The sequence below is a fragment of the Pagrus major genome, chromosome 16 (genome assembly GCF_040436345.1).
Source record: "Pagrus major chromosome 16, Pma_NU_1.0".
Lineage (NCBI taxonomy): Eukaryota > Metazoa > Chordata > Actinopteri > Spariformes > Sparidae > Pagrus > Pagrus major.
The window spans coordinates 4,786,746-4,814,728 of NC_133230.1; the positions used below are offsets into that span (position 1 = coordinate 4,786,746).

The 27,983-nt window shown below is 40.9% G+C and overlaps 1 protein-coding gene across 4 annotated transcripts in view; it reads right to left on the reverse strand.

The window, feature by feature from the left end:
- Positions 1–27,983, reverse strand: part of dctn1b (dynactin 1b) — a 37,691-nt gene that overhangs the window by 8,591 nt on the left and 1,117 nt on the right. The window contains exons 1-9 of one of the 4 annotated variants that reach the window (XM_073482857.1): positions 24,219–24,288; positions 20,120–20,371; positions 17,608–17,686; positions 15,122–15,153; positions 5,805–5,825; positions 4,140–4,310; positions 1,935–2,132; positions 1,327–1,531; positions 340–418 (exon numbers count right to left, since the gene is read on the reverse strand). In XM_073482857.1, coding sequence (XP_073338958.1) covers positions 340–418; positions 1,327–1,531; positions 1,935–2,132; positions 4,140–4,310; positions 5,805–5,825; positions 15,122–15,153; positions 17,608–17,686; positions 20,120–20,371; positions 24,219–24,251 — 1,070 coding nt within the window. In that variant the 5' untranslated portion in view covers positions 24,252–24,288. Of the gene's footprint in view, positions 1–339; positions 419–1,326; positions 1,532–1,934; positions 2,133–4,139; positions 4,311–5,804; positions 5,826–8,137; positions 8,359–15,121; positions 15,154–17,607; positions 17,687–20,119; positions 20,372–24,218; positions 24,289–27,983 lie in introns of those variants that run through there. The other 3 variants (XM_073482859.1, XM_073482858.1, XM_073482860.1) reach the window with 3 other exon arrangements.

The window sequence follows — 27,983 nt, forward strand, 5'->3', positions numbered from 1 at the left end:
TCTGGATCAAGAACTTATCTTTCCTTTTTCTCTTATCTCTATTTATTGTCAATTTTACTGACGCAACATGCATTCTCCCTGGCTTTGCTGCAGGATGAGATGTCCATTAGTTTTATCGATTTGAGTAATTTTCTTTCTATTTTCTGGTTTCTTTCCTTCTCTATGACAGTAAACTGAATATCTTTGTGTTCATTGTGTTTTTGTTTCACATCATCTTGGGCTTTTGGGACTAAACAACTAATTAGTTAATCAAGGAAATAATCGACAGATCAATCGATGTTAAAAATAATCATTAGTTGCAGCCCTAGAGTCGATTTAAGGAAGTGCCGACACACCTACCTGACCAGTGCCTCCTTCAGTCTGCCGTTCTGCTCCTCCAGCTGTTTCACGTGGTAACTGGAAGCGGCACCATCTGAACCTGTGAGAAAAAAACCCAAAAAACACAACTGAAACACACTTCTTTTTTCACGCAGGGTAATAAAAAGACCAAGAACAACTTCAACTTTTAATTTATGTGACCAAATGACACTTGAAGAGAATTGATGTTGCTGGATGTTATTGCCAAAAGAGAACATGGATCGTTTTAATTAAACGAATGGGGCTTTTCTTTTGAGTTGGCTCTGATCACTGTTTGCCGCAGCTGTAAAGAAATCGATAAATCAGCCGCCATCATGCTGCACTCAGAGGTCACCGAAGACTGACTCTCTCGACACTACTTCAACAGTCTGATCACATTATAGCCCGACAAATTTCTCCTCTTTTGCTACTTCATAGCAACTGAGTAGAGAGAGAGAGAGTAAGAGATAAAGTTTCACAGACAGAAACTTAATTATTTCATTTTGCTCCCTTCTGTACAGACCACTTTAAGCATTTCACACTGTTTTAGACAGCTTACAGTACAGGTTTATTTTTTAACAGCCTTAAAGATAAAATATATATATATATGCGTTAAAGCAGAAAGACATCTGCTGCCTTAATAAAAAATGTATTTTTAGTCACTGCCTGCAGCAAGAGGCGACTAACGCAACATCAACATGTAATAATTATTATTTCTGCATAAAAGCTCATGTCAGTTTCCACATGCATGGTTACGAATGAGTTAAACAAAGGCTACGATATAAATGAATTGTTGAACTGAACCGTTTACCTTTTACATTAAAGTAAAGTTTAATGTGGACAAGTTTGATGTCTAACTTAAAAGATCTTGTATCTAAGTAGGAATGCTCCAAATGTGGTTGTGGTTGTGGTTTTGCTACCTGTAATTTGTTGGATGTTGCAAATAAAAATAAAAAGCTAAAAACATCATCTCTGCGTCTTCGTCAGTACCTTTCTCCTCGATCTCGTGCTTGAGGATCTCCAGGTCCATGGTGAGCTCATCCACTTTCTCCTTGAGCGAGTCGACCTCCAGCTGCAGAGACTCCGCCCTCTCCTCGGCCATCTCCTTATCCAGCGTGGCCATCTCGATGGCGTCCGCAGTGTCCGACATCTCCTCCACGTAATGCTCCTTCGCCTCCATAGCCTCTTTTGCCTCCTACACACAGAGAAAAACACAGTTATGGACAGTTGTCTATATAATCTCAGTACAGTCTTTACAACTCTTTTCTCGTGATACATTTTAATTTTTCAGTTTATTCTTTATTTAAAGGCGGAATTGTGTTTGTTGCTGCTGCTGCTGCTGCTGCTGCTGCTGCTGCTGCTACATGGGTGTGGCTGACAATTATGCAAATATTTAATCTGCAAAAAATTTCATTTGTGTGCATTCGTCTGATTTTAGTTGAAATACGACCTCCTCCACCCTGACAAGAGTATTGTTCTTGGATGAAAAACATGATTACTTGTCAGTTGGTCGTATAAAAATGGTCAAAAAACCCCAAAAACAACAGCACTGCTACCCGTCCATCTACTCATACGCTCGTCCGTCTGTTGCTTCTTACCCTCTTGGCCTCTTTCAGCTGTTTCTGCAGCTCAGCCTGCTGCTCCTGCATCTTGTTCTTCCACTCCTGCAGCTGCTCCAGCTGGATCTTGTGCTTTTCCAGCTCCTTCAGCTTGGCCTTGTCCTCCGTCCGCTTCATCTTCAGCGTCTCCAGCTTCTCCTCCAGGTCCTTCACCTGACCACGCAGTGCCTCCTCCTCCTGGATACAGGACGGCGGCAAGGGTCGGTTATGAGGACAGATGGGAGGAAAAGTAGCAATTTAATTAGTTTCAACATGTTACTGGTGCAAGATGTTGAGATAATCACACATTTTAACAAAGTAAAAGCGCTGCAAGACACAAAAGGAGGTTTCACCCTTACTCTATTGCTCCAGTTTCTCATTCTTTAATGTTTCTTTAATGGATTCACTTTCAGGTTTCTTCTCAGTGAATAATGAAAGCAATATATCAAGTACAAAGCTTTCACTCTGACGGCACTTTCGGCTTTTTATGTGTTAGAAAGAAAGCTTTAATTTCACTTGCCATGCAGTGACTCCACCTGTAGACACGAGAAAGTCAGCGAAAAGACACACAAGCGCCTTATCGGGAAGTACACACGAACAATATCAATCTGGCAATAGATGATAATTTGTTTTTGCAGCCTGGGACAGACAGAGCCACCTCACACGCCAATTAAAGCCTAGAAGTCACACTTTTGACGTCTTGTTATAAATGTTAGTGAGAGAAAAACAACACTTCAATATCAAGTGCAGAAAACATCACATCACGCCACATCACTGCACCTGTGTTTCCATAGCGACGGCCTCCTGAGGGGATAAAATATGAATCAGACTGATCACGTCCGCCGTAAAAATTAAAAGACCAAATAGCAGCTGACTTTTGCTAAATGTTAACGTGATAATACTTGACATTTTCATACATGTTGCTCTTTATCGGCTGCTCAAATGACACGCAACAGATTCAATCCGTCCCCAGTTCATGATTAACGAATTAACAGAACATTAAGCCACTTTACTGGTTAAAATTGGCTAACATTTGGTCACGCACTGGTTCTTAATCGTGCTTAATTGACTGTGTGCTCCAGAGCTAATCACTTCAGCAATTACCGATTGTCTCATTTCTGAGAAGCAGCAGACTAAAAGGCAGCTGATACAGACACTTCCTCGTTATCTCCAGTTAATGACTTATTTAAATGAAACAGATGCTCATTTTCAGGTTCAGAATTTTTATTTTGGGTCACTACTTGAAGAGGTTTTTATGCTTTAATGCTCAAAAAACACATCCCCTGTGTCTCCGGTCGGCCTTGTCGTGTTTTCAGCTTCCAGTTACCGTGAATATAGGCGTAATTATGCAAACGTGTGACATGTTGACGTACTGTGATGTCACAAAGTCACGGAATTAAAGGCGGGACTACTGACGAGATGTTTCAGGAGCAGTGTTTGGAGCAGACTTGGCAAAAGAGCCTACCTAAAACACTGAAGGAAAGGGAAAAACGAAAACGCATAATAGGTCTCACATACAATCCAGCATCTGTAACCATCAAAAGGATATTCTGTTTGTAAATGAGTGGGTGAATGGATTATATAACTAACAGATTGGCACTACATTATAAATAATAACCTCATGTTTTTTGTATTTTTTTTTCATTTATTCGACTGAAATTTCTGTTGTGTTTTCAGAATGTTGCCTAATGTATTGTTAGATACCAGTTATGGCCTCCGATGATGCCCGATGACTCTTGGATGACACCCAATATAAACTGACAGCTGTGTCAAAAAACATGTATATTTATAGGAGCTATAGCGAAGAAATGTCACCTCTTATTTAACTCCCACACCTCGACTACTACTGCTTATGCACCGAGTGTTAAGACGTCTATGATGTTGTTGGCACGCTGTGCTCTGTGGTTTTGTAACACATTACTCACCGTGCCAACAAGATCGGAAGATTCAGCAATCAATCCGATGCCTGATTATGTAGTTATTGGTTTTAAAAGAGAGAAAAATGTATCCTCATAGCTGGCTGAGTCACCTGGTTACTACCCTAACCCTAACCCTAACCCTAAATATAGAATTATCCCTGTATCTGCTGGATGCAACATGGTTCTTAATTCATTGGCAGGCAGCCTTTCTCACTTCACACTGACTGTAAAACATCAGATCTGCTACGCTGCTAACTACAGCGAGATATTTCGAGCTGATGCAGACCTTGCTGGGGACAGGGGGCGGCGGGTTTCCAGGGGAGTGGAGGGTGGGGATGACCGGAGCAGCCAGAGGGGTCTGAGCCGGCGTGCTGGGCTCGCTGCTGCTCATCTCCCCGGCTGAGGCCGAGGCCGAGCCGGACGCAGCCCCTTTCCCACCTGCAGGTCGGGTGGGCTGCTAAAGAAACAAAAGAAAGTAGAACCATTAGAAATCTGGATAGAAAGACAATGAAAAGATCCCGCTCGGTATAACTGGCTGATGATGTAATAGTGGCCATAATGGAGGTTGTTGAATGAATATGTTGACATAAAGAACCCTTTTTGTTTTTGTCTTTGTAAACATCTATAAAACACTGTTTCTGATCAGCTATGTGCAGGTGTGTTTTGATCACAGCGTCATAAATGTTTATATGTTCTGGTTTCTTTCCTCCTCTGTGACTGTAAACTAAATATCTTTGGGTTGTGGACATAAAAAACAAGAATTTCTGTGATGTCAGCGTTGGCTTTGGGAAACACTATTCGACATTTTTCACCATTTTCTGACATTTTATATACCAAACAACTAATCGACTAATCAACAATAATGAAAAAATCTGTAGTTGCAGCCTTATTTGATTCCTCAACGTGCTTGCTAATTGAAAACAGACTGAAATCCTCAATAGCTGAGGATTTAAACCATTTTAGTATCTGGCTTCCTGAATTCAGTCTACAATTTATGCTCTGCTAGTCACACTATCCTTTTAACTTTGGGTGCTTAGCATCATTACATTGTTCACGCTTTACTTGCTGAGGACTATGGAACTCAAACTGGTGATGCACTTGAAAATCTGGCAGGAAATGAGCAGATATTATGTTTGGCACACGGCCAACACATAACCAGGATACTCCATAAAACTGATCATAACAAGAATGTCCACGTAATTATAAAAACACTTGTTTTGCGCTGCCTGACCAATATTTATAATATTAATATGGTAATAATACAATAACTGAATAAACAAGCTGTCCTCAGAGGAAAATAAGGTCCCCAGAACACTGTTTGAAGCTAGAAAGGTGGCAGGGTCCGCCACATATAAACATAGCGAAACAGTATGAAATAAATTAACTGTAGGTTTGTCAAATGTTCTTGTCATACTGAGAGATGGATCACGGGTTTCTGCATTTGCCAATTTTTCATTGGACCTCCATCATGGCCACATCTGATTTACAAATAATGACCATAATTAAATAATAGCAAAAAAACAATATTAGAAAGCAAAGAAAGCAATTAATATGCTGAAAATGCCATGGAACGAAGTGAAACAAACACAAAAAAAGACAAAACTGAGCAAAAGAAACAGTAACTACACCTGCTAAAGCAGAAAGAAAGAAATTTGACAACAAAAATGTTGAACACATGAATGCTGGAATACTAAAATATAAATGTGAGGAAGTCTAAAAGGATAAAATAAAGAAAAGCAGCAATGTAAGTAGAAAAATGTCGGCACTGTTGACCAAAATTGTGATTCCTCTAATGAAGACAAAATGGATGTCGTGTCTGGCGATGTATTGTCACTACTGTCTCAGCAACACTCGCTCAAACACTCACTCACAAACTGCTGCATGAAGTGAAATAGCAATCACACGTATAAATGAAATGGGAAGCCCTGAAGACTTTGAAGACCGGGCTCACCTTGGGCCTTCTGGCCGTGGTCTGAGGAGCAGAGGGAGGAGAAGAAGAGGAGGAGAGGAAGAGGAAAAGGAGGATCAGGGAAGGGAAGGAAACAAACAGCCAGGGTTAGTGATTCAAGGCAAAGTTCATATTAAACTGGAAATCACAGACAGACGGACAAAATGAATGGAAGATGAAAAACTTTCCAGACTTTTTACTGACAGTAAAAACTTCACAACGAATCCATTATCATGTAACATCCCTACAGATCTCATCTCCTTTTGTTTTCCTTCTTGTCCTCGCTGGTCTCCAGGGCCTCATCTCTTCCACCCACGTGACCAAAAAAAACCTCAGTAACAACATGGACACAGTGGCTGGTACGGCTGCTGTGACCTAAATGACTGCATTGTGTCTCGAGGGACACGGCAGGTTCATCTGAAACCAGAGCTGTTGTACTGCGCTCATACTGGGATAATAGCTTGTTATCCTGCTACATCGCTTGTTTCAGACACGCTGCACAGGCGGCTGGCTGAGTGGATCATCAGTGAAGTGTGCAGAGAGATATCCACTCTTTGTTCTTATCTGATTTCTAAAGAGTCCGTCCACCAGATCTGGGTTGCATCTTTTTTAACTGATTTCTTGTGAATGTTTGAGTTAAACTGCTTAGAGAAGGAGAGGTTTGCTGTAAAGGACAACAAAGAGCATCCTAAGGAAGAGGAGATAATCCCACAATTTATTCTAAGAAGATCAAAGCCAACACTTACAGTGTAATGTGCTCTCAAGGAAAATCTGCATCTCTATTTTTAGTTGATTTCCATGAGAGAACTCATATTTAAAGATCTGGTTTCCCTGCAAGCTAAGACATTTCTACAATCTTTAGGCTGATGTGAGTTTAATTCTACATGCATCAGGTATACAGCTGGACGGATGATCCACAGTATAATCTATAATGAATGAACTTTTTCAGAAATAAATGCCAACACAAGGTAAAAGTAGTGCAAAAACATTTCGATTAGTCCGTTATTTAGGTAAAAGTAGTTTGCCAGAGTCAAAGTTAACTTCTTCTTCTTCTTCTACTTTGATATAAAACTGACAAAAGCAGATAATTCTTACATTTGAGAAGCTGTAACCTGCACAATTTGGCTTGAAAAATGACTTGAACGATTAATTGATTATCAAAAATATTGCCAATTAGTTTAATTCTGAACCACTTATCAATTCACTAACCCTCGCAGCTCTAGTAATTGGGATTACTTCATTATTACATGTCACGTTCACATAATGCATATTAACCATATTAAACGATCTTTATCATTCATTAATAGTTGATTCATATGTTAAAATTTTTCATGTTCAGTAAAAGAATATAGATTATGTTAGTTTATTGGTTGACTTGAATCATTAATTGGAAGTGAACCACTTGAACGTTGTCTCTGTTTTACTCATGATTAGTGCCACATTACGTTGTTCTGTCCTGGAAACTTTCTAGGACATTATCAGAAAATTGTGAGGAATTTATGGACCTGAATAAAGCGTCCCCTAAATACAGTATATACCCAATTTTTGAGCAAACTCAATCTGCAGATAGCCAAAACAGCTACAAAATGGACATTGAGAGTACGTTGTCTCCACACAGGCCTTCCCTATATGGTGATAACTACATTAAAACAGAATTTAACCCAGATCTGTGCAGACGCTGTGCAACACTTTCTCTTCCACCCTACTGACTCTCTCTGTCTCTACTTGGCCACGGCCATCGCTTTGGTCAGTTATCGTTCTTTATTGGATTAAAGCTGGACCATTCAGCAGAAATTAGCCCGAGCTAACAGCTGTACCAAATAAGAGCTGACAGCCTACTTAAGCCATAGTGTCGTGCTGTGGATAACAGAACAGGCTGTACTGACATCGCATCAGCCCTGTTTATTACATCTGCAACCAAGAGTGAAATCCCTTGATTCTCCCCTGACGGACTAAAATCATTGACCTCGTAAAAAAAAGCTGTGGAAGGCATGACTCGTGCAAGCTGAGCCCAAATTAAGGATAGACAGAAAAATACAACTGAAGCTGCTGCACACACATGAAATAACTCTGCAAAAAAAGGCACGTGAGTTCACAAAAAAAATCAATAAAAAAATCAAAAGAGAGCACGACCCAGCTGCAGGTTCACTTCTACTTCCACTCTGGGAATATTAAGAGGAGAAAAAAAAGGGCGATTCCCATCAAAGCAGAATGAGGAATAACTGAAACTTCCAGGCATGACCTTTACAGGCAGCTCTGCCAACAAAACAAATGGATGATGACAACAATAACAGCAACATCCCAACATTTAAGGACGATCATTTGGAGTTCTGTACCTTCCGGGGTGCAGGAGTCTGTCTCATCATATTTGCAAGAGAAGAAGACACACACACACAACACAGTCACCGAGAAACACACACAGAGGAAGGTGATAAAACAGGGAAAGATGCTCGATCCACAGACACCGGCTTTAGGACAGACAGCTGAAGCCGAACAGACAGGCAGCCACTCAGGCCGGGAAGCTGCAGTGGTGCAAATGGCCGCAGCGATTTTTTCCCAGGCTCCCCCTCCCTTCCCTGCCTCCGTCCGTCCCTTCCTCCTGCTATCGTCCTCCTTTATGTCCTCCTTCTCTCATAATCCATTCGCCAGAGCCCTCGGTCGGTGCCTCCCTTTCCTTTCTGCTACGATTACGACTCTGACATCTCGCTGCCGTGGAGCCTCCGACCTGCTACCGCTCACAGGAGACGCCTCGCCTCCCCTAACCTTCCCTCTCCTCCCTCCTCCCCTCCCCTCTGTCTCATTCCCCCCCCTTTTCTCACTCTGCTCATTGTGATTTGTCAGCTTGGCCAATGCCCTGCTCCAGCATTACATCACTGTGCACCCTCCTCCCTCTCTCTCTCTCTCTCTCTTGCTCTCCCTCCTCCCCTTGCTAGCTGCTGCTGCTCACCCACTCATGACCACCTCAACCACAGACAGACAGGGAGGGATGGGTGAGACTGAGCAGTGACGGGGGACAGACAGAGGAGAGGATGTGAGACGGAGGAGGGCGGGGCTGTTCACGGAGGTGAGAGGGGGAAAATGATGCAAGCCTCTCTTGTCTCCTAGCAACACTCCCATAACCCTCCTCCTCTGGGTTCATTAAAATGAGACAAAAACAATGAGGGCGAGGAAACACCTGATCTGTTTTTACAAACTGTATGAAGGTATACCATGCCGCTTTTCCTCCCAAATGTACAGAGGATTCACTTTTGATTAATTCAATTCAATATATCTGTTGATGCATCTTACCCAAATGTTATCTTTCTGTTGTCCTAGCCTGTTTATATTGTTTGTATTTGTTGTTGTAACTATTGTATTTGATTCTTTTTGACCTTTAATCAACCATTGTTTAAGCAGTCCACTGGAAAATGCCTTGTGCATAATCTGGAGCCGTCAGAGATATTTCCTTAAAGTGAATAATTCTAGCCAGCCAGCCCAAAACCACAGTATTTTGGGTAAACAAAACAAGGTTTGAGGTGGCAAACACCTGAAGACGCACTGATGTACCATGCTGTTCCTCGCTAGCCAATTTATTCATCTTAGCGAGTGTGCGTACAGTACAAAGATTTATTGATGGTGGATGATGTCAGGATATTATTGGTTCAAAATGGTCATATTTTGTTTTACAGTACGAAAACATGATTAGATTTTGTTATAAGAATGCAAAGAAATTGATTTTTGTAATTTCTTTTGCATAATATGACATGGGGTTATGATCTGACACGCTTGAAAAGGTATTTTCTATTTCATCTGGACTGTAATGCAGCTGTTTTTACAGGCTGAGTAGTGCCTCTCCTGGAATCAGTGGAGTGCCCCTTTAAATCCAATATGGCCTTGAAGCTCGTGGATTCGCAACATTACCCACAATGGCTTAATACAACCAGTGATCACAAGCACTGTATTGGCCTGTAAATGATACTGGAGTGCCATTTCATTTCACTTCATTACTCATGTATTATACTACTGGGATCACTGAAAAATCTGCAGGTCTGGAACTACAGCAACATCTCTTATGCATGCATCTGTAAATATCCTCATACTGCCTATTCCCAACAGTCATATTTGTTCTACACAGGTTACTTCTTCTCATAATGGAGAACAAATCCTTGCAAAATGGGTTGTAGGGATTTCCCAACCATTATACGGCTTAGACGCAGTTCCCAGGCTGGTTTGAGCACCTCCTAAAATCAATGTGGAGAGCATCAAGTAATGAGTTTTCCCAGATCTAATGGTTGTAGTTGGTCCCCCGTGGAATTTTGGGTGTTGTTTGATAATAATAGTTCAAAATGAATGTAAAATATCTTTTTTCTTCTTCTCAATAAAATGTAAGCCTCAAGCTTTAGACGTAACACCGATTGTAGCGAAATTAGTTTTTAGTGTAAAAGTGATTTAATAGGTCGATTCCTTCCTTAACAGCCGAGAGACGTTTGAGTAGCTATCATAATATCTTCCTCAGCTCCACTAATCTCCTCCTCTTCACCAGAAGCTCAGCAGGAAGCGGAGAGCGATGTAAGAGGATTAATTCAGTGGGGGATACTCCGATTAGCTGTGAGCTTTAAACCTGAAAACACTTCTACATTGTGGGCATGAGAATTGGCTGAAGTGTTTTGAGATTGATGTGATGAAACTAAATGAGGCTTACGTCACAGTGAATACAGACTCTGTAGTGTTTGAGTATTAAGGAACTGAAAATAGATTATTATGTGAAAGAGAGAGGCAGAACTTAAGATTCCTGGTTCCTGAACCAGAGAGTAAAACTGTTTACGCGTATCCATTACAGAGCAGCGAAGGGAAATCTGTCCTGTTGAAATATTAAACATCTTTCTGTGTAATCCCTTGACTTTCTCTCGAGCACACAGATACACTAAGTGCTGCTCTGAGAGGACCCCTGAAGTGATGGTAGTGAGGCGGACAGACAGAGAGGATGATGGGATGGGTGGATCAAGTTCCTGCTTTCCCAGCACACACAGGGAGGAATCGCTGCGTCTGAGGTCACTGCTCTGCAGCCTCCAGCAGGACACAAAGAGGATAAAATTACTGCCCAGGAAGCATCAACGCAGCAGAACCCAACACGCTCTGCTAGTACTGCCCTGAGCAAAAACAGTCTCTGTTATTATAATATATGACTATAGAAAGATGTGATCTCATAGGACAGCAGCACAAGAATAAAAATGAAAGTTTATTATTGATCGTTATGTTACTTGCACTCTGCATGTGCGTAATCTCCACTGAGGATGAGGGAGTATATCGTCATACTTATAGCTTAGTGCTCCAGGGCCCCAACAGAGCAATATACACGTCTATTTAACTCTATACCCTGAGGCTTTGACCAGATGATGTAACTTTTTAGAAATCCCATCATCCTCTCTGTCTGCTCGTCCCATTTTTGATGTTTCAGTTAGTGATTCACTCGCTTTAATTCTCTCTAAACATACTGCATGCTCATCCATATCACCTTTAACTAAGTCTCTAAGGACATTTTTTTGCCCTGGGTTTCCATTAAGATATGTCGAGGTTTCTGGGGGTGTGCAGTCTGACAAAAAGGCTCAAGGCACTCAGGGCTAAAGAAAAGCATTGTCGCCTCCTCTGCATGGTCCTGAGGATGAAAAAAAAAATACATTTTTTTTTTTTTTTACAGTTAAAGGGCAACTGCTTAATATCAGTCCCCACTGATGTTGAAATGAAACCTACTCACTTGCTTATTTATTCATTTATCATTGAAGACTTTGGGGGGAAAAGACAGCGTGTCCTTTTTCTTTAGACGCTTAGGGGAAGGCTGAAATTGAAATCTGGACACTAAACTGCTGTTTTTTGGGTCCTATGACCTTCAGTTGGAGGACTAGTAGGTGTAGACTCAATTTCTATTACAACTATGAACTATTACATTTAGTATTTCATGTTATTCATACCTTCAGTTAATCTCTACAAGTACATTTCTGTCTTGTCTGCATCCTCTATTCCCTGCACATTCCTCAGTTAAATCTCAGAAGTGAAATAAAGAATATTCAAGCTTCCTGTTCGAGACTAAACTGAGCTCTCAGTGTTAAAAGTCAGTCTGCTGAGGAGTAGCTGCAGAACAGGAGACGATAAAGTAGAACCGAGCTGACAGGAAATCCATACTCTGCAGGTCTGTTCTCTGCAGGCGGGAGGGCGGCTGATTTCACCTCCGTCACAGTCTGACATTTTCGAGACAGCGCAGCAGAGGAACGCCTGCATGTATGACTCAGCGGAGGGTGATTATTAAAGAGCACTGGACCTCGTGATGAATCCCCGAGTGGCACAGCATAAAATGTTAAAGTCACTATATATTAAATCATATTGTCATTTTATTCTGTCGCCTTCTTGTTTAGATGCATGTTCAGCTGGAATAAGATATTGTGGCTGGACATGTAAAGTTGGCTGTATGTACTATGTATTCAGATCTGTTAGGTTGAGGCATTCTTTGATGGTTAAAACTTGTCATCTTCTCAACAAAAGTAACGAAAAAACTGAGAGTAGAAGGGTTTGAAGAGAGTTTTTATTCCAGTAGTTTTATTCCATCCAAGCACAAAGGCCTCAGACTTGACTTTATCATCAATTAATCTCAAGATGAACGGAAATGGGAAGTTTATTTTAGCGGCCATCAGCCTTTAATGAAATTATAGCGATGAGTCGAGTTGATTATACGAAACCAAATCGCTTTTATTGACTTAACAAGCGTAGCATCTACACAAATACGGTATGTACCTTTAAATTTGGTTTGTAATAAAACCAATAAACTCTAAGAAGAAGAAGGAAAGAAGAACAACAGGAAATTGCTGTTCCTGGGTAGAGTCAGAAACTTCTACGAACTTCTTTTCAAAATACAAACATTTTATAAGGTCACAGTGACCCTTGACCACCGAATTCAAAACAGTTCAACCTTGAGTCTAAGTGGACATTTGTGCCAAATTTGAAGAAATTCACTCACTGTCATTCTAAGATGGACGGACAACCCAAAAACATAATGCCTGCAGCTATCGGTGGCACAGAAATCAACAAATTCTCACAATTTGGGAGGCAGGAAATAGAAAATGACCTAAACAGTCAGAAATCAAAATTGATGACCTCAAACCAGCCCTACTGCTTTCACCACTCTTACACCAGTACATAATTTTACTCTACAGATGTGAAATTGCAGAGGAAACAAGAGTTAAATAGCGACCAACACTGCCAAAAAATGAAGCCAATTGACGAGTACCTTCAGCTGCAGCTTCTGGTCTTTCAATATAATCTCCTAAAACCTCTGAACATCCCCTAACCCTTCAAAAACTCTTCGTTTATGATATCAAGAGGAACTTTTTCTCATAAAACCTGATTACTGGATTTGTGCTCCTACAATATATAACCACTAAAACAACAGTTTTCCTTGAGGCTCTTGGGATTTTGAGTTTAAAAAGAGGATAACTTGGCACTGATCATTAAACGTGCATCAGTACGACACAATCGGCTGCCAGAATCATTTGACTTCAACATGCTTTAAATGCACAGAAAGCAGACAAACACAGAAACATACACCTTGAGCCACAGAGCTGCACCGACGCAAACAGACCGGAGCACAGAGCACGGTGAGGTCAGATGACAGGAAGTGGGCGTGGCACGATGACGGACAGACACAGGTGTCACCTCTCGCTCTTCTCACGTAAACACAGGGGATGGCGATGCGGTGAGCTGAGAGGAATCATGGGTAAATGAGGGATGAGGCCCTGTTGCCATGCAGCAGCGAGGCCATTCAGAGCCACGGATACTACGATCATCGTCATAACATTACCACTGTACCGAGGTTAGAGAAACATGCAGCACCTTTTTAGGCTTCACTCCTCGCTGCGTGGTCGGAGGAAAGAAGGGAAGGAAGTGAGGAAGGATAGTAGGGAGGGTGGAGGTTAAAGGTCAAGAGTTGTCAGAGGCATGCTGGAGGTGACGGTGGCTGTAGTGAGACGGTGCTCTTCAAAGACCTCAGTCAAATACACAGTACACATATTTTCACAAACACATCTTCACTTTCACACACACATCTCTTCATTCAGTTGATTCTCACACACACTGCACATAAAAAATCCTGTTAAATATGAGTCAAACATGACTGATGTGTTATTAAAATAGTGTCTCTCTTCACAGTGATTACATTAAAATATAGTAATATGACACACATTCCATTTGTGTTGCATATATTTGTTTTTATTAAGAGCTCAGTTTTGAGTTTTTATAGACTTTTGGGAATTTTGTGTCATTGCATCCATGGGCACAACTGCAAAACTGCTAGACCTAATATTCTGAATTATATCTTTGCATTTTTCTCAAAAATATAAATAATTTGTGGCTGTACAGCCAGATTCATAAAGCTATAATAGAGCCATTATAGATTAATAACAGGGGAATATTCCCATACGTTTATTTATGTTAAAATGATCTCAGGGGAGCTCCTCCATTTGTGTCACTTAATAAATAATCTGTCTGGGTAGCACAACACACAGCTACTTTATTTATGAGTAAACATCGCCCTCTGCTGGTCAGAAAGGAAAACAGATGCTTTGGCTCAAGATTTAAGATCTGATTTGGTGCAACACAACTTGTCAAACTTGGTAAACTAATTTTTAGGGATTATTTACAAAAAAAATATCTGTTTTCATATATCTGAAATCTGTTTTTGATTATGTTGGAAGGCAATGTGAAATAGGAAAAAGGAGTTTATGATCTCTAGATTCTACATAGTTTATAATATTTAGCTATATTTTTATATTTCTCCTTTGTGCTGTAAATTACTACCTCTAAGCTGCATACTGTCAGTGTGCCACAGACTAAAAGTACTGTTCATTTTATGCATAGATAGATTTTTGTTAAATCTCTTTTAGACTGAATAAAACACACTATCGAGCCAAGTAAGTGTGACTTACTCCTAAAAAATACTAAAAACAAATATCCATAAACTCATGTGAGGGCTACCAAGCATCTTTCCACACAGTTACTACAACACAACCTGTTAAAAAAGGAAGATTTGTTTTGAAAAAGTCAGTCAGAAATGAATCAACTCTCACTGTTGGAAGAGGCTGAAAAATCGGAGCAGGTGTGGTGTTATTTCCTCCAACAGGAACACACTGGGTTTACTTTAGATAACACAGAGTTTGTGTGTCTGTGTGTGTGCAGGTATGTGAGTTTGAGTGGATCCGTTTGTGAGTCCAGGTGTGTGCTGCCGTATCTGCTCCTGACTTCCTGCAGGGGAACTTTCTCTGTCGCGGTGCAGTGTTATCTGCTATCTGACTCACCAGTTTAGTGGACTTGGGCGTCTCCAGGATCTCTGAAGTGATAAAAAGGACAAATAAAGAAAGTGAGAGGCCAGCTGTCATATTAAATCAGTGTTTACCGTCTTTTACAAGGTATAAAGTCCCACAAAGATCCTGTTGCACATTAGAGTCAACACTGACACACAGCTGCAGGAACTGTGCTGCTGAAACACCACAATCACGTCTCTAAAATTAGTTTCTCTGTGTCCATTTTCTCCCTTCAGATGAAAATAGAGGACAGTAGCTGTTACTTGTGTGTTGGTGATTTCAGTATTTACACCCCTTTACTTTTATCTGATGGTGATTTAACATGTCGGTTTTATGTGTGAATGAACGCCCTGGTCAACTTTACGCCTACGCACGACAACAATCTTTTCACATTACTTTCAACAAGGCACACGTCTGAACTGACTGCCTTCAAATTGATGCAAAGACTGCAGCAGCACAAGGTTAAACATGCAGAGAGAGAAGATTACTATAATAAATGTATTATCTAAATGTCCTTGCACTCCCTGTTATGCCAACTACAGATTAATAAATGAATGACCGTCAAGCAAAACATTTTACATACAGCATCACAGTCACAGCTAAAAAAAGAAAACAGAAGACAGTGTTCATCATTATAATTAACAAGTGTTCGGTGAACATTGTGGCTCTTTCTATAAATGTGCTGTCATGTCTAAACTGACTTACAAAAGTTACCTTTGTCTGAGAGGCATCACTTTAACTGGAAGATGAAGCAAGAAATGTTACATATTCCATGTCTGAAATTGGCTTCATTGTGCCTCTGGAGACGAGCATCAACTGGAAAAAATACCACTTCGATAATTACTAAAAAAAACAATGAATAGAAAGTGTTTCATGCTTGAAGTAGGGAGAAAAAACTGCCAATGAAACAAGTGAATATTGTATAAAAACAAGCCCCTATATCTCACAAAAATATGACCTTCTAAGTGTTTGTGTCTTATATAAAGTACATCAAGATATTTTGACTGGAAATTATACTTGTTGAGACATTTTTGCAATCATTTTTCTATCTTTATTTTGGTGCAGGGCAGCATTTACAGCAACCCCTGCGTCACGAGAACCCTCCTCCGTGTTGTGGCTTTTAAATCTTTAATATGAAAGAAACATCTCTCATCTACGGTCTCATTTTTGTTGCCTGCTACTGAAACATCAACAACACCACAATTAAGTGCTAAGTGTGTAAACACTTTTTAACATTCTGCACCAGGAAGTGGACGATACTAAACCGAATACAATGCACCAGACGCCGCCACCACCCCCCTATTTGATGTAGCAGAAGTGAGGCGTAACCATGGAAACAGAGTGCAGCTCCATCCTCCAGAGGATAAAACATATTAGTGACCAGATGTGGAAAAAATAGGCAATTTATTTTCTTTAGTTGAAAGTAGAGAGAGGACAATGATTCAATACATCTTTAAACGTCTCTTAAAAATTGAGTACTAAGTCAGAAGCTTTTCTGGGGCTTCCCTTAGCAGATGAGATGATGATGATGATGATGTTATGATGAAAAGCTCCAGCTATTAACGGCCCCCGTAATGGGACTGTTTTGTCAGCTGGTCTGAATCTCTCATGATTACTGTGACTTTGTTCTGCAGCCCTGTGTTGAAAGTGAATTAAGATGTTGCTGGCAGTTCTTCCCGAATCATCTTAAATACTTGATGTGTTGTTGTTAAGTCTGACATTTACAGATCATGAGCTGGTAGACGCTTCTGCCCCGAGAGCTTTACTGGAGCAACAGAGGGATTCAAACCCACAACTTTGGCAGTGATGGTGCCACACTCTGCTTGATCAGTGACTCATCATGACCAAAATAAAACCATAGGGTGTCCTTGTAATGAGATATTTACTGAAACTTGAGCAGAAACTCGAAACCACAGTGATTAACAGTGGGTGAGCAGGCGGGGTCACACTGCCTTGCTTATGCACTTATACACTGACACACAGATGCAGACAGAGCGGATGTGGTTAGTAAGTGTCATTTATGCTCAACGTCCATACTGTGGGCACTCTACACTCGTTTAGTCTGTATTTCTGCAGGTTTTGTGAAAGCTTACGGATAGGGACCAACAGAGCAGTACCTCTGCTAGTCATGGGGGGCAGTGCAGCTATGTAGGGAATAGTTCAAGCAAGACACGACCACAGGACAAGAGAAGAAGTTTTAAAAATGGCAGAACTTTTTGAGGAGAGGTTAGAGGAGTTTAACATCCGTATGATGTCACCTCGCCTGGGCAAAGAGACAAACAGTTCAAGGTCCATGCGATACCGATTGCTTTCAAATACCGCTGCATGTTTAGCACTCTGAGCATGCATGTCCCCTAGACAACTTCCATTTCAAGAAGGTCAATATCGACATGACTGCACTTTGTCTGAGCAAATTTCCCTTTTATTTTGCTGGTCAAGCACCTCCAGAATACTAAAAAACTGAATGTGTGTGTTCTTGCCTCGTTTGGGAACCCTGCCAGTGCCGGGCTCAGGTGTCTCCGGAGACGTTGTGTCGGCCCCATCATCAACCAGCTGGATCTGAGACAGAGACACAGAAATAGGAAGAAAGACAGCCAGAGACATTTAGTCATTTCTTCCAAAACATCACAGGATCTGACTGCCAACTATCTTATTCATCAGCAGAGCTGGCAGGGAGCAGGCGACAGATGTTAAAGGGCAGCCACAAAAAAATTAAATTGACTTGTTTACTGATGTTCATTCAAATGTAGCACCCTCCAAATGAGTCGTGCACTTTCCATCTCCATAACAACCTTTACAAGTGGAGTGCAGGCTTAGTCAGCATCAGACAGTCTTTTAGGCCAAGCGGGGGACATAATGAGGAGGATTAGCAATACGACGCCTAATCGATACTGAAGCTGACCTGTATGTGTCTGCACCTGCACAGCTGGGTCACAGGTAGCATTAACACCATGAGGAAGTCACTCTAAGGGCTTGAACCGGGCATCTTACAGGTCAAAACCACAAATAAGAGCCGTCAAGTGCAAGTGATTTAAGATGTCACATCCACCACAATAAGAATTTTCTCTTTGGTACTTAAAATTCAAGAGTGGTCCAGGCCTGTTGCACAAGCCATTAACTGATACCATTCCTCATAGCGTTAAACCCGTGTAGGAGTTTATATGATAAAAATAATACAAAGTGGAAAGTAATACATATTTTGTTCTGCGTATATCAGCAGGTCCCTGCACAGGGTAACATCCTCTGCTGCCTGTAATAAAATATATCCTCTTGTCCTTCGTATGAGTGTCATATTTGCTCTCATTTTTGTCATGAACTGCTTTTCTTTAGGAGGATGTTTTTGTATCGAACTTAAGAGCATTCTTACTTTGTTGTTGTCACAGTACTGTAATGACACAGCATTTACAGTACTAGTGATATTTTTACATTGTTTCTGGTCCCCTTATATCACCAATTACACTGGCTACACGTGCTCTGTTTTTGTCTGCTGATTTCCTTTGCTTTTACTTTGACATTTTTGTGCATGACACTTGCACACAAATGGAGCAGAGCATGTAGAGTCATACAGCGATTTGGGGGTGTCCACTGAGCCCCTTCCGGTTCCCTTCATGGGACTGTGATCCCTTTCCTAAGGACCCCATTTCAGAAGGGTTTGGATCTTGTTTGAACCGTGTTTGTCAGATGAAACGATGACTTTGAAGGTCAAAAATGTCGCAGTTTGTCATAAAGATAGTAAGATAATCAGTGAACTCCATCTTTTCGCACATTATGCATCACCTTGGCATGAAAAAGCATTTTAAAAAAAGTTAAAGTCACAACAAGTCTGGTCACATTGACAGCTGCAGTTATGTGAAAGGAGAGTTAGTCAGTTCTGTGAGCTAGCTAACATACGGGACCAGATGTACAGGGTTTCAGTTACGGTACAGTAGGTAAGTCAGTTTTAGGATAAGAAATGTTCTTGCAGGAGGTCCAAATAGGTTTAAATGGTGCACTGTGGAGATTTTTTGCTCCCGAACACACATGCACACTGGTGATGTGACACACATTGCTGCCAATGGTTTTCACACTATTCCACTGATGGAAAGGTGGCGATAATGTGACAAGAAACGCTGCAATGTGCCAAGGACAACAAGGAAGAAGAAAACTGCTAGCTAGTTAACATGACAAGTGGGAGACGATTGCCTTCAGGGGCAACTTTCATTAAGCTGTTGTTGCCCCATGTGAAACCTGAAGTCACTGTTTACTGATCTTCTCCAAAACCTAACCAAGTATAGTTTTGTTGCCTGAACCTAACACATAGAACACGACCCTAGCCTCCTGCATGACTTTCAAAGAGAGTTTTGGCAGAAAGGATTTCTGGCAAAAAGTCCCAAAGGCAAACTTCTCCCATAAGCATAAACACAGATGTAAACAATGCAAGATTTTATATACTTTGACATGTTGGCTACACAAAATGCATTGTGGTGGGTAACAGTGAATTTAAACATAACTTTTGTTTGTTTGCTGTAAAAGAAAACTCCACAAGAAACCTTGAACTCTTACTCCAAAGTGAGAAATCTGCCATTTCAAACAATTAAAACCCACCAATGATGTTCATTAAATGCTATGAAATTTAACCCAGGTCCCCCCAAAATAAGATTATTTTGCTTTCCTTCCTCTGGGATATATTCGACTTTCACCTCCAGGCTGCCACATGTAATCAGTGGCCACTGTATCACAGAGGGATTCTATGCGGTATTTTCTGGGAGAAAATAATAAAGTTGTTTTGATCCAAAACAACCGAGCATGCAGCCTGAAGCAGAAGAAAAATGCTGGCACCATTGAGACAGCAGAGGAAAACATCAACCCCCACACAGACACATGCATCACATAACAAGAAAAACAAAATGTCAAACATCTTACAAAATAAGAAACAATAGATAAATGGTGGAAAATACTGTATCATTATCTGCTTTAAGTTTCTAGCACTGGACAAGTTGTAACTGTAGTTACCTGTGATTGTCTCACAAATATCCCACGATTCTCCTCGCAGGTAAAGTAACGTTTGCCCTGCACGGTGCCGTCGTTCTTGCCTTTGGCCTCGTCCAGGATGACTCCCACCCACTTTCCTGAGGCGAAGAGCGTGTTGCCGATGTAAGCAACCGTGCCGCGCTGCCCCTTCCCGATCACCTCCACCAGGGAGCCCACTTTGACGGGCCGCCCGCCCCCGTCCGAGCTCATCCTGCTGCTGCCGCTGCTGGTGGTCTGAGTGGGACAAAGGAAAACACAGACAGAGAGTTGGACTTTTAAAATAGGAACTCATATTCATATCAAAACATTTAAAGGGGCACTCCACTAAATATACATATCAGTGTAGGTGTCAATGTAGGAGTACTTCTCAGCCTGTTGTATAATGTCTTCTGTGGCTCTGGAGGAGTCCTGTCTGAAAGTCTGATGATGATGTCATCAGGGTAGTCTCACCTTGGGCTTGGTGACTTCAAAGAAAGCCTGAGTTACAAACTGGAGGAGTTGAGTTTGAAAGGCGTGGGTGTTTACCAGACAAGGAAGTGTTTCGATGCTTGATATAGACCAGCACCAAATACTGTATCACCATTTGTTTTTTAAAATCTGCGTGCCACAAGTTCCCCTGAATACTGAATGGTTGTAGCAACTATTCAGGGTGGTCTCTTTGACCCTGAACATTAAAAAAAAGGACGTAAGGTGGCTTTACAAGTGCAAACTAAAGCTGTTCAGTGGATATCGTCTAAAAAGGAACCATTAACAGGATCGTGTCTGCACACAGAGGCGTACTGCAGTGAGGAAAAGACTGCAAAACAGTAGTTTAAGTGTCATTCTGAACCACTCGGCTATTCAGGACCACACAGGAAGTAAAAGCAGGAATTGTCCTGACCTCCACTCTCTAAATGTCAATATAAGCTTCTTTCTCTTTCTAGCCAAATTTCTGTGATAAATCCATGGAAACAATCACACAGTTAAATGTTTCAACAGGGCACGCTTACTCGTGCTGCAATATTTTGTAATCAAATAATCCTGCATAACCCAATTTTCAGTGTGATGTCCTAGAACTGATGGTGACTCAGCAGAACAGCTCAAAGAGGAGCAGCAGATATTATTACACTGAGAGAACATATCCCGACTCTCCTTCAGCTTACTGTAAACATACACCGTCTATATGCTGCTGTTTAACTAAACACAGAAACCTCCGCAGGACAGTGAGCCAAAAACAGAACAACAGCAGCAACGTAATGGCATTTTTAAATCCGGGTCTGTCTCATCCACTGCAGGTTTCTGCAGTCATTAGACAGTTCTCGTCCTTTGATCCAAGCTATTTTATTTCTGACACTATTTTTAACACATTTCTGTGGAAATATCAAACAAAAACTTCAGTAACTAATTTTGTTTGTATAAAAGGGATAGTATGTAACATTCATTAAAATCTACTTTTACAGAAATCAATTTTGTTGAGTTGTGTACTCGTTTCCATCAGCTCATGACGGAGCATGAATTTTCATGATTTTTCATTGCCGTTTGCTGCGTTCTATGTTTGAGAATGAAGACAACACCTCCCATGATCCCACACTACTATATGACATCAGCAGACTTCGACTTTTGTTATTGTTTTGGTTGAGAGATCCCTCACGGCAGAGTTTAGATACTGTGCTTTTGATAAGAAATTACTATGATTTTGATGTACCGATATTGATAGCTGAGTGTTTTTAAAATCCGATACAACACATCAGTGGATAGTCGTTTTTAAACGAACACAAAATAAAACAACAACTTTTTTTAAGCAAGTTTTAACTAGCATATTACAGCTGAAAAAATGTGTCATTGCTCTCTGGTGGCCAAACTACGTTATGGCTCAATGTATCTAACCCACCTGAAACATCTTTTATATATCTCTGCTGCAACTTCTCTTTACCTATGGCCGCAACACACTCATAGATCTACATTGAGTCATATCATCACAATTAAATCTCCCCAAATGTTGATAATCAATAATACACAGGTTTGCAAAATGAATTTCAGTGTAAATGGGCAATAAAGTTGTATCGTATCATATCATATCGTATCGTATCGTGATCGTATCACACTTTTTACAGCGATATTTGTTCATCATTTGGACAACGCTTTGAGTCTTCTGCAAAGACAAGACATTTTCAGGAAGCTAGCACAAACTGTATATCTGTATTTATACTTTATACTTTATTCTGTATGTCTGTACTGACACTGTACATCGTAAATCTTCTGTATATATTGTTATCCAAGTAGTTTTATGGTTTCACACAGCCCTAAGAGGTGATTGGCCACTCTAAATTGGAAATAAGAGGAAGTAAAAAACAAATCATAACCAGTTATATCTGGTTAAATCTACAGGCCTTAACAGTCAGCTACTGATATTGCACAAGTTGGGGGCATTAAATCTAAGCTAAAGAGTAAAGTATAGGTTGGAATGTGGTAATATAACGAATCTTTTGTTAAACATAAGCTGAGAGCTGCTTTCGCTTCTTAACAGTCATTTTTGAATGGTTTACATTTCTCAATCATTGAACAATGGATTTACTGCTCACAATCCAGACTGTATATGAAGAAAAATGGTCTCAGTCACAATGGAGGGAGGTGTAGGTCTATTCTCAGCTTATTATTTATGGAAACTAATTGGTCCGCTGCTGAGGCATAACTCAGAGCTACAATCAGTTTCTTTCTCTCATAAAATATCAATATATCAAAACATTTTGTTGGCAAAAACATGGAATACTATCATCTCCTCTTCACGTAGCCCTTCATATTCACTCTCTTACTGCTTTCAGACATCATTTAACAGCTGCAGATGATGATCTTTTATTTACATCACTGTTGAGATATTCAGCTGTGTAGCAGCAGCGATGCCAACCCTGAATTCCCATGATTGCTTAAAGTCTAATTAACCTATCTTATAATTCATGACCAACAAGGAAGGAGACATTTTAACTCGTCGTGTGGAGTAAATGCATCCTTGAGTCTTTGTTGAGCAGTTTCCACATCACACCAACTCCTCAGATCTTTTATTCAAGCTTCAACTTCTATTTAAAGACATAAAAGTACTTCAGATTCATCAAAGAAGCAGGAATCATTCGTTTACAGCAGCTTCACAGCTCAAATGCACCTGTCAACAATCTGCAATCAGTCATCCATTAGGGGTTATAAGTCCTGCCATCTTTAAAGTCATTAAATGATGTAAACAAAAGAGTTTTGGCTTCAGCTACCAGTCTGTAATGAAGCCCTCAGCGTAGTTCAGACTTTGCTCCGACCTGTTTGTCATGTGCTGGAAGCAAAGGACCCGAGGAGGACGTCCTGAATTATTTAGTGCCACTCTACTCTTAAAACACACGCGAGCTCACACTGACTATGATGCAAAATAAAAAGAGGATAAAAACAGTGATACAGCCTCTTTTTCTGCACTGTAACACTTACAGTGCTCTGACGAAGGCACTGATCAAACTGAAGATGGTACTGATTTGTTTTCTCAACAAAATAAGCATCATACACATGGTTTTAACAGATAAACACCATGTTACACAGGCTAGTACACAATATAAAGACTACTCTTGATCTATAAAGGGTTTTCTGATCTGAAGAAAGAGGTAAGAGTAGCTGAAAGGTACTGTGTGAGCAAGCACTGATGTCATCCCTCCCGGTGACAGGGAAGCTGCTTGACTCAGAGACGGATGACAAACAGGAAGTCTTGTGGGGCTCATGGATTGTGTGTCCAGCCGCCTGCTGATAACAAAAACCCCTTGTGAAGCCATTACCTGCCTGTCATGTCTCATGTAATAGTCATAACAGAGGTCTGAACCTCAACATCAGACCAGCAACGTTGAACCCGGAGGGGCATCCGAGCCGAACAAAGAGGCGACAATTCAGACAGAGGAATGCAGTGCTGAAATGGATTAGAAACCCCTCTATTCAAAGTAGAAATCGACATGAAGCAGATGACAGAGTGAAACAAATTGAACAGACGTAACAGGAACAATGGCGCACCGATCAGGACTAAGTTAAACACCACAGTCTGGCCCATTCATTCACCTCCCAGCACCTCGTACACACTCACCCGGGTGTACGTGTTCCTCCTAGTCTGTGACATGTTTCCCCAAATTGTCTCGTCTGAAGGAGCGTGTTACTGGGGTGAGCGTCAGCCAGACAGAAGGGGGTCTGGGAGAGGGGTGGGGGGGGGTTCGGTGATGCTGCTGGAGCGTCTCCCTCTTCCTCTCTCTCTCTGTCTCTTTACAGGATCACACCATCCCTCTCCTGATCCTCAGCACAGCCTGAGCTCCCAAAACTCCTCGTCTCCTCCTCTCTGCTGCTGCCAGAGGAAAGCTGCAGGAGCTTTTGGCCTCTGTCAGAAAGTTTCAGAGGGGCAGACGCTGCCGATCCACCCCTCCGATGAATGGACCGGAGGAAAACAGCAGAGCGAGGACAGGAGGAAAAAACGGCCAGGCTCAGTCTGCTGTGAGTGCATCAGCTGAGCGGCAGCACTGCGCTGCGCTAGTGTCTGTGCTGGCTTCTGCAGGAGGGAGGGAGGTTTAGGCCCAGACTGAGGTGCTGGGTCCTAAAGCCTGCAAATATGCTACTCAAAAGCTTCTCAGAATAAACTTGACAGTCATTATTCCCATGCAAGTCCTCCTAATTAGGCATGATGGAAAGGTAGAGTAGACAAACATAACGGTTGGCCAATATTAGCCCACCACAGATATATCGGTATTAGCACGTCTGTTGTCTGATATGGGCCAATATGGAAACTTATTTTTACAGGACATCATGCAAAAGATGCAGGGTTGTAATTCATGATAATAAACTCCCAGTGAAGTTTATTGTTAGACTGTTGAATATCCTGCCTCTGTTATATACAGTATGTGTCTGTCAGAAGTGTTTGATGAACCACATTTGAAGGATCATTGTTTATGCATACATTCTGTGTATGAAGCATAATCGGCTGATCGATCGATATTGGCAATTTTTTGCTCCTTTATATCAACATTGGCCCCCAGTCTCACTCAATGTCCCACCCACAACACTATCCGATTGGTTACACGTCACAAGTAATAGCCTAAACAGAGAGGCGGAGTCACGCCCCTTCCAGTGGGCCACCATGGGACCTTATTTTAGAAAAAATAAGTCTGGTAATGAGTGGTACCAGACAAATATTGTTGATTTCACACAAGTCAATGGTATTTTACTATCTTTACAACAAACTGTGACTTTCTTGACGACCGACATAAAGAATTTGTGTAATTCATGGCACAATTCAAATGGGATCAAAAATGTATTTGTCTCTCCCCATTGACTACTACACAATGTTTTTTCCAAAACAAGGTCTCATGGGACACACTGGAAAAGGCGGGATTTGCCTCTCTATAGCCTATCAACACTGAATAATGTGAATCTGTAAAGTCACTTGTAACTAAAGTTGTTAAATTAATGTGATGCAGTGGAAGTATAAAGTAGCAGAAAATGGAAAGTACCTCAAAATTGTACTTAAGTGCACTACTTAAGCAAATTGTTGTTAGTTACAATCACTGGTTATATTACATTTTGACATTTTTATTTGTGTTTTAGAGGCACTGCAGTCGAGTTCAGTTTCTTTCTTAAGCCACGGTAAAATCATGACAACTGGGAGGACGGAAATGCAGGCGGTAAGCATTTTGAAAACCAGTCCAACTCAATCTGAAGCCGTTTCATTGTGGTTGAACACAAAAGGCCCAGGTGATGCTCTGTAATAATGCAGCACACTGTAAGCAAAAGCCAGTAGGTTGCATTAGGGCCCCGCCTGATGCTGTGGCCCATCACAGAGCGAGGATTAGCTCTCCTTTATCAGCTTTTATCAGCTAACTGCGTGGCTGGGCCTTTTTTTTAAACTCTCTCTATTTCTGTGTTGTCATCTTTTTGCAATGGAAGCAAACGCTGCAGGGTTTCTGCGTGAAAGCTTTCAGCTTAGAGGCTGATGAGAGATGTGGTAAGAGTATGCATTTAAGGATCAGAACAAAAGAAACAGACCATTCAGGAGCAGGGAGATATTTCTCTTTCTATCGAATAAATGCATTTCTCATAATGCTTCATCAACCAAGAGTGGACCAGGACAACAACATGTACTGTCTGGAGGATCTGAAATATCTCTACATATACAGCAGGGACTACAGATTAAGGCAGTATATGTTTTTTTGGCTATAGAGCCTTGATAAAACTCCGAAAATTGCATTTAAAGTCCGAAAATACAGACTCGGATTTCAGACATGGGAGAGTTACTCACAGTTAAGGGTGTTTAGGGACAAAATCAACCTCTGCAGTCTCTTTGCACCCTTTTATGCAAATGACAAAGGCAGAACCAAAAGTGTGGGGAGGGTGTGTGGGAGAAGAGGGGGAGCCCTTATCTCCCACCAAAGAAAAAATAACGAGAGAACCAGCAGACGGCCCAAATCAAAGAACTGCTGCCTCCTTACAGAAAATGAGGACAATAGGACAGAAAGAGGCGTCACCAGCTCAGCCAAGCGCTGCTGCGAGCCTCTTTAGACCGGTGCACACAGGAAGGTTGCAGGAACAGAGGTGACACACAAGGATTTTAGGAGGAACATTACGACCACGGTGCACCTCAGCTGGTCTGCAGGTCCAGGAGGAACAAATCGACGTCATTATACAAGGTAAGGATGAGCATGTCTATGTCCTTGAAGCTGGCATTGATTGAAATGAAGAGGAGAAATATGATTTGAGTTCGTCATGTGTAAAAGAGATTATGTCTTCATAGAGAAGTTGAATAATGGGCTAAAAATGCAAACTGCTGCGTCAGGGCGCATCAAGGTGTCATCATTATGTCACCAAGGTAAAGAATTCTTAGGTACGTCACAAACGATACTGTTTAATTCAGTCAATGGTTGGTAATTTGTTCATTTTACGTTAAAAATAATGAAACGTGCTTGATGAAAGCTGTCAGATTGTCTTCAGATTGGTGACTCAATACGACTTGCTGTCAGAAAATCAAATGATTCAGTGTAGAAAGATGAGTCAGAAACTGATTGAGCAACCGTTCTCTGGCAGATATTTGTTATTTTACCAGATAAATGGTTTAAACTATTGATTAAAATTGGAATCAATTCATTTTAAGTTGATTTAAGCATCAGTGGTGTCATTCATTATAAAGATAATGAGGCCAGTGTGACCAAACTTCCTTTGATCCATATTTAAACACCAGAACTGATCATTTAAGCCTTTTTTAATCAGTGCGACTTTTACATTTTGGCCATAGGCCTCCAACTATCGATTATTCTTATTATTTTCATGATTGATTGATTTCTGATGAACTGTTTGGTCTATAAAACACCAGCAAATAGTGAAAAATACCCATCACAAGTTCCAAGAGCTTAAGTTGACACGTTCAAATTTGAGCACGACAGATATTATTGGCCGATATTGAACTCCAGTATCATTTTATCTGACCAACAGTCCAATATCCAAAGATAATGCAATAATAATGATAATAAGATAAGTTCACGATTATTATGCAAACTAAAAGAAGCAAGCAAGAGGCAAATATGACATTTAAATGTCTGGATTCAGAGAATTTAAAGCATCTTTGCATTAAAAAATGGCTTCAACTATTAAACAATTACCTAAAATGTCCCTGATTTATTTTCTGTTCACTAATTGTAATTGTAGATATTTAATTGTAAGCCTTACATGTAGAGATTTATCAATAAACTGGGTTGTAAATCAACTGAAAATGATTTAGAAGATTTTATTTTACATTATCTTACATCAGAATTTGAGGATAGTACTTGAAGCTTTGGGAAACTTTAATAGACATTTTGTTTTCGCAATGTTTTAA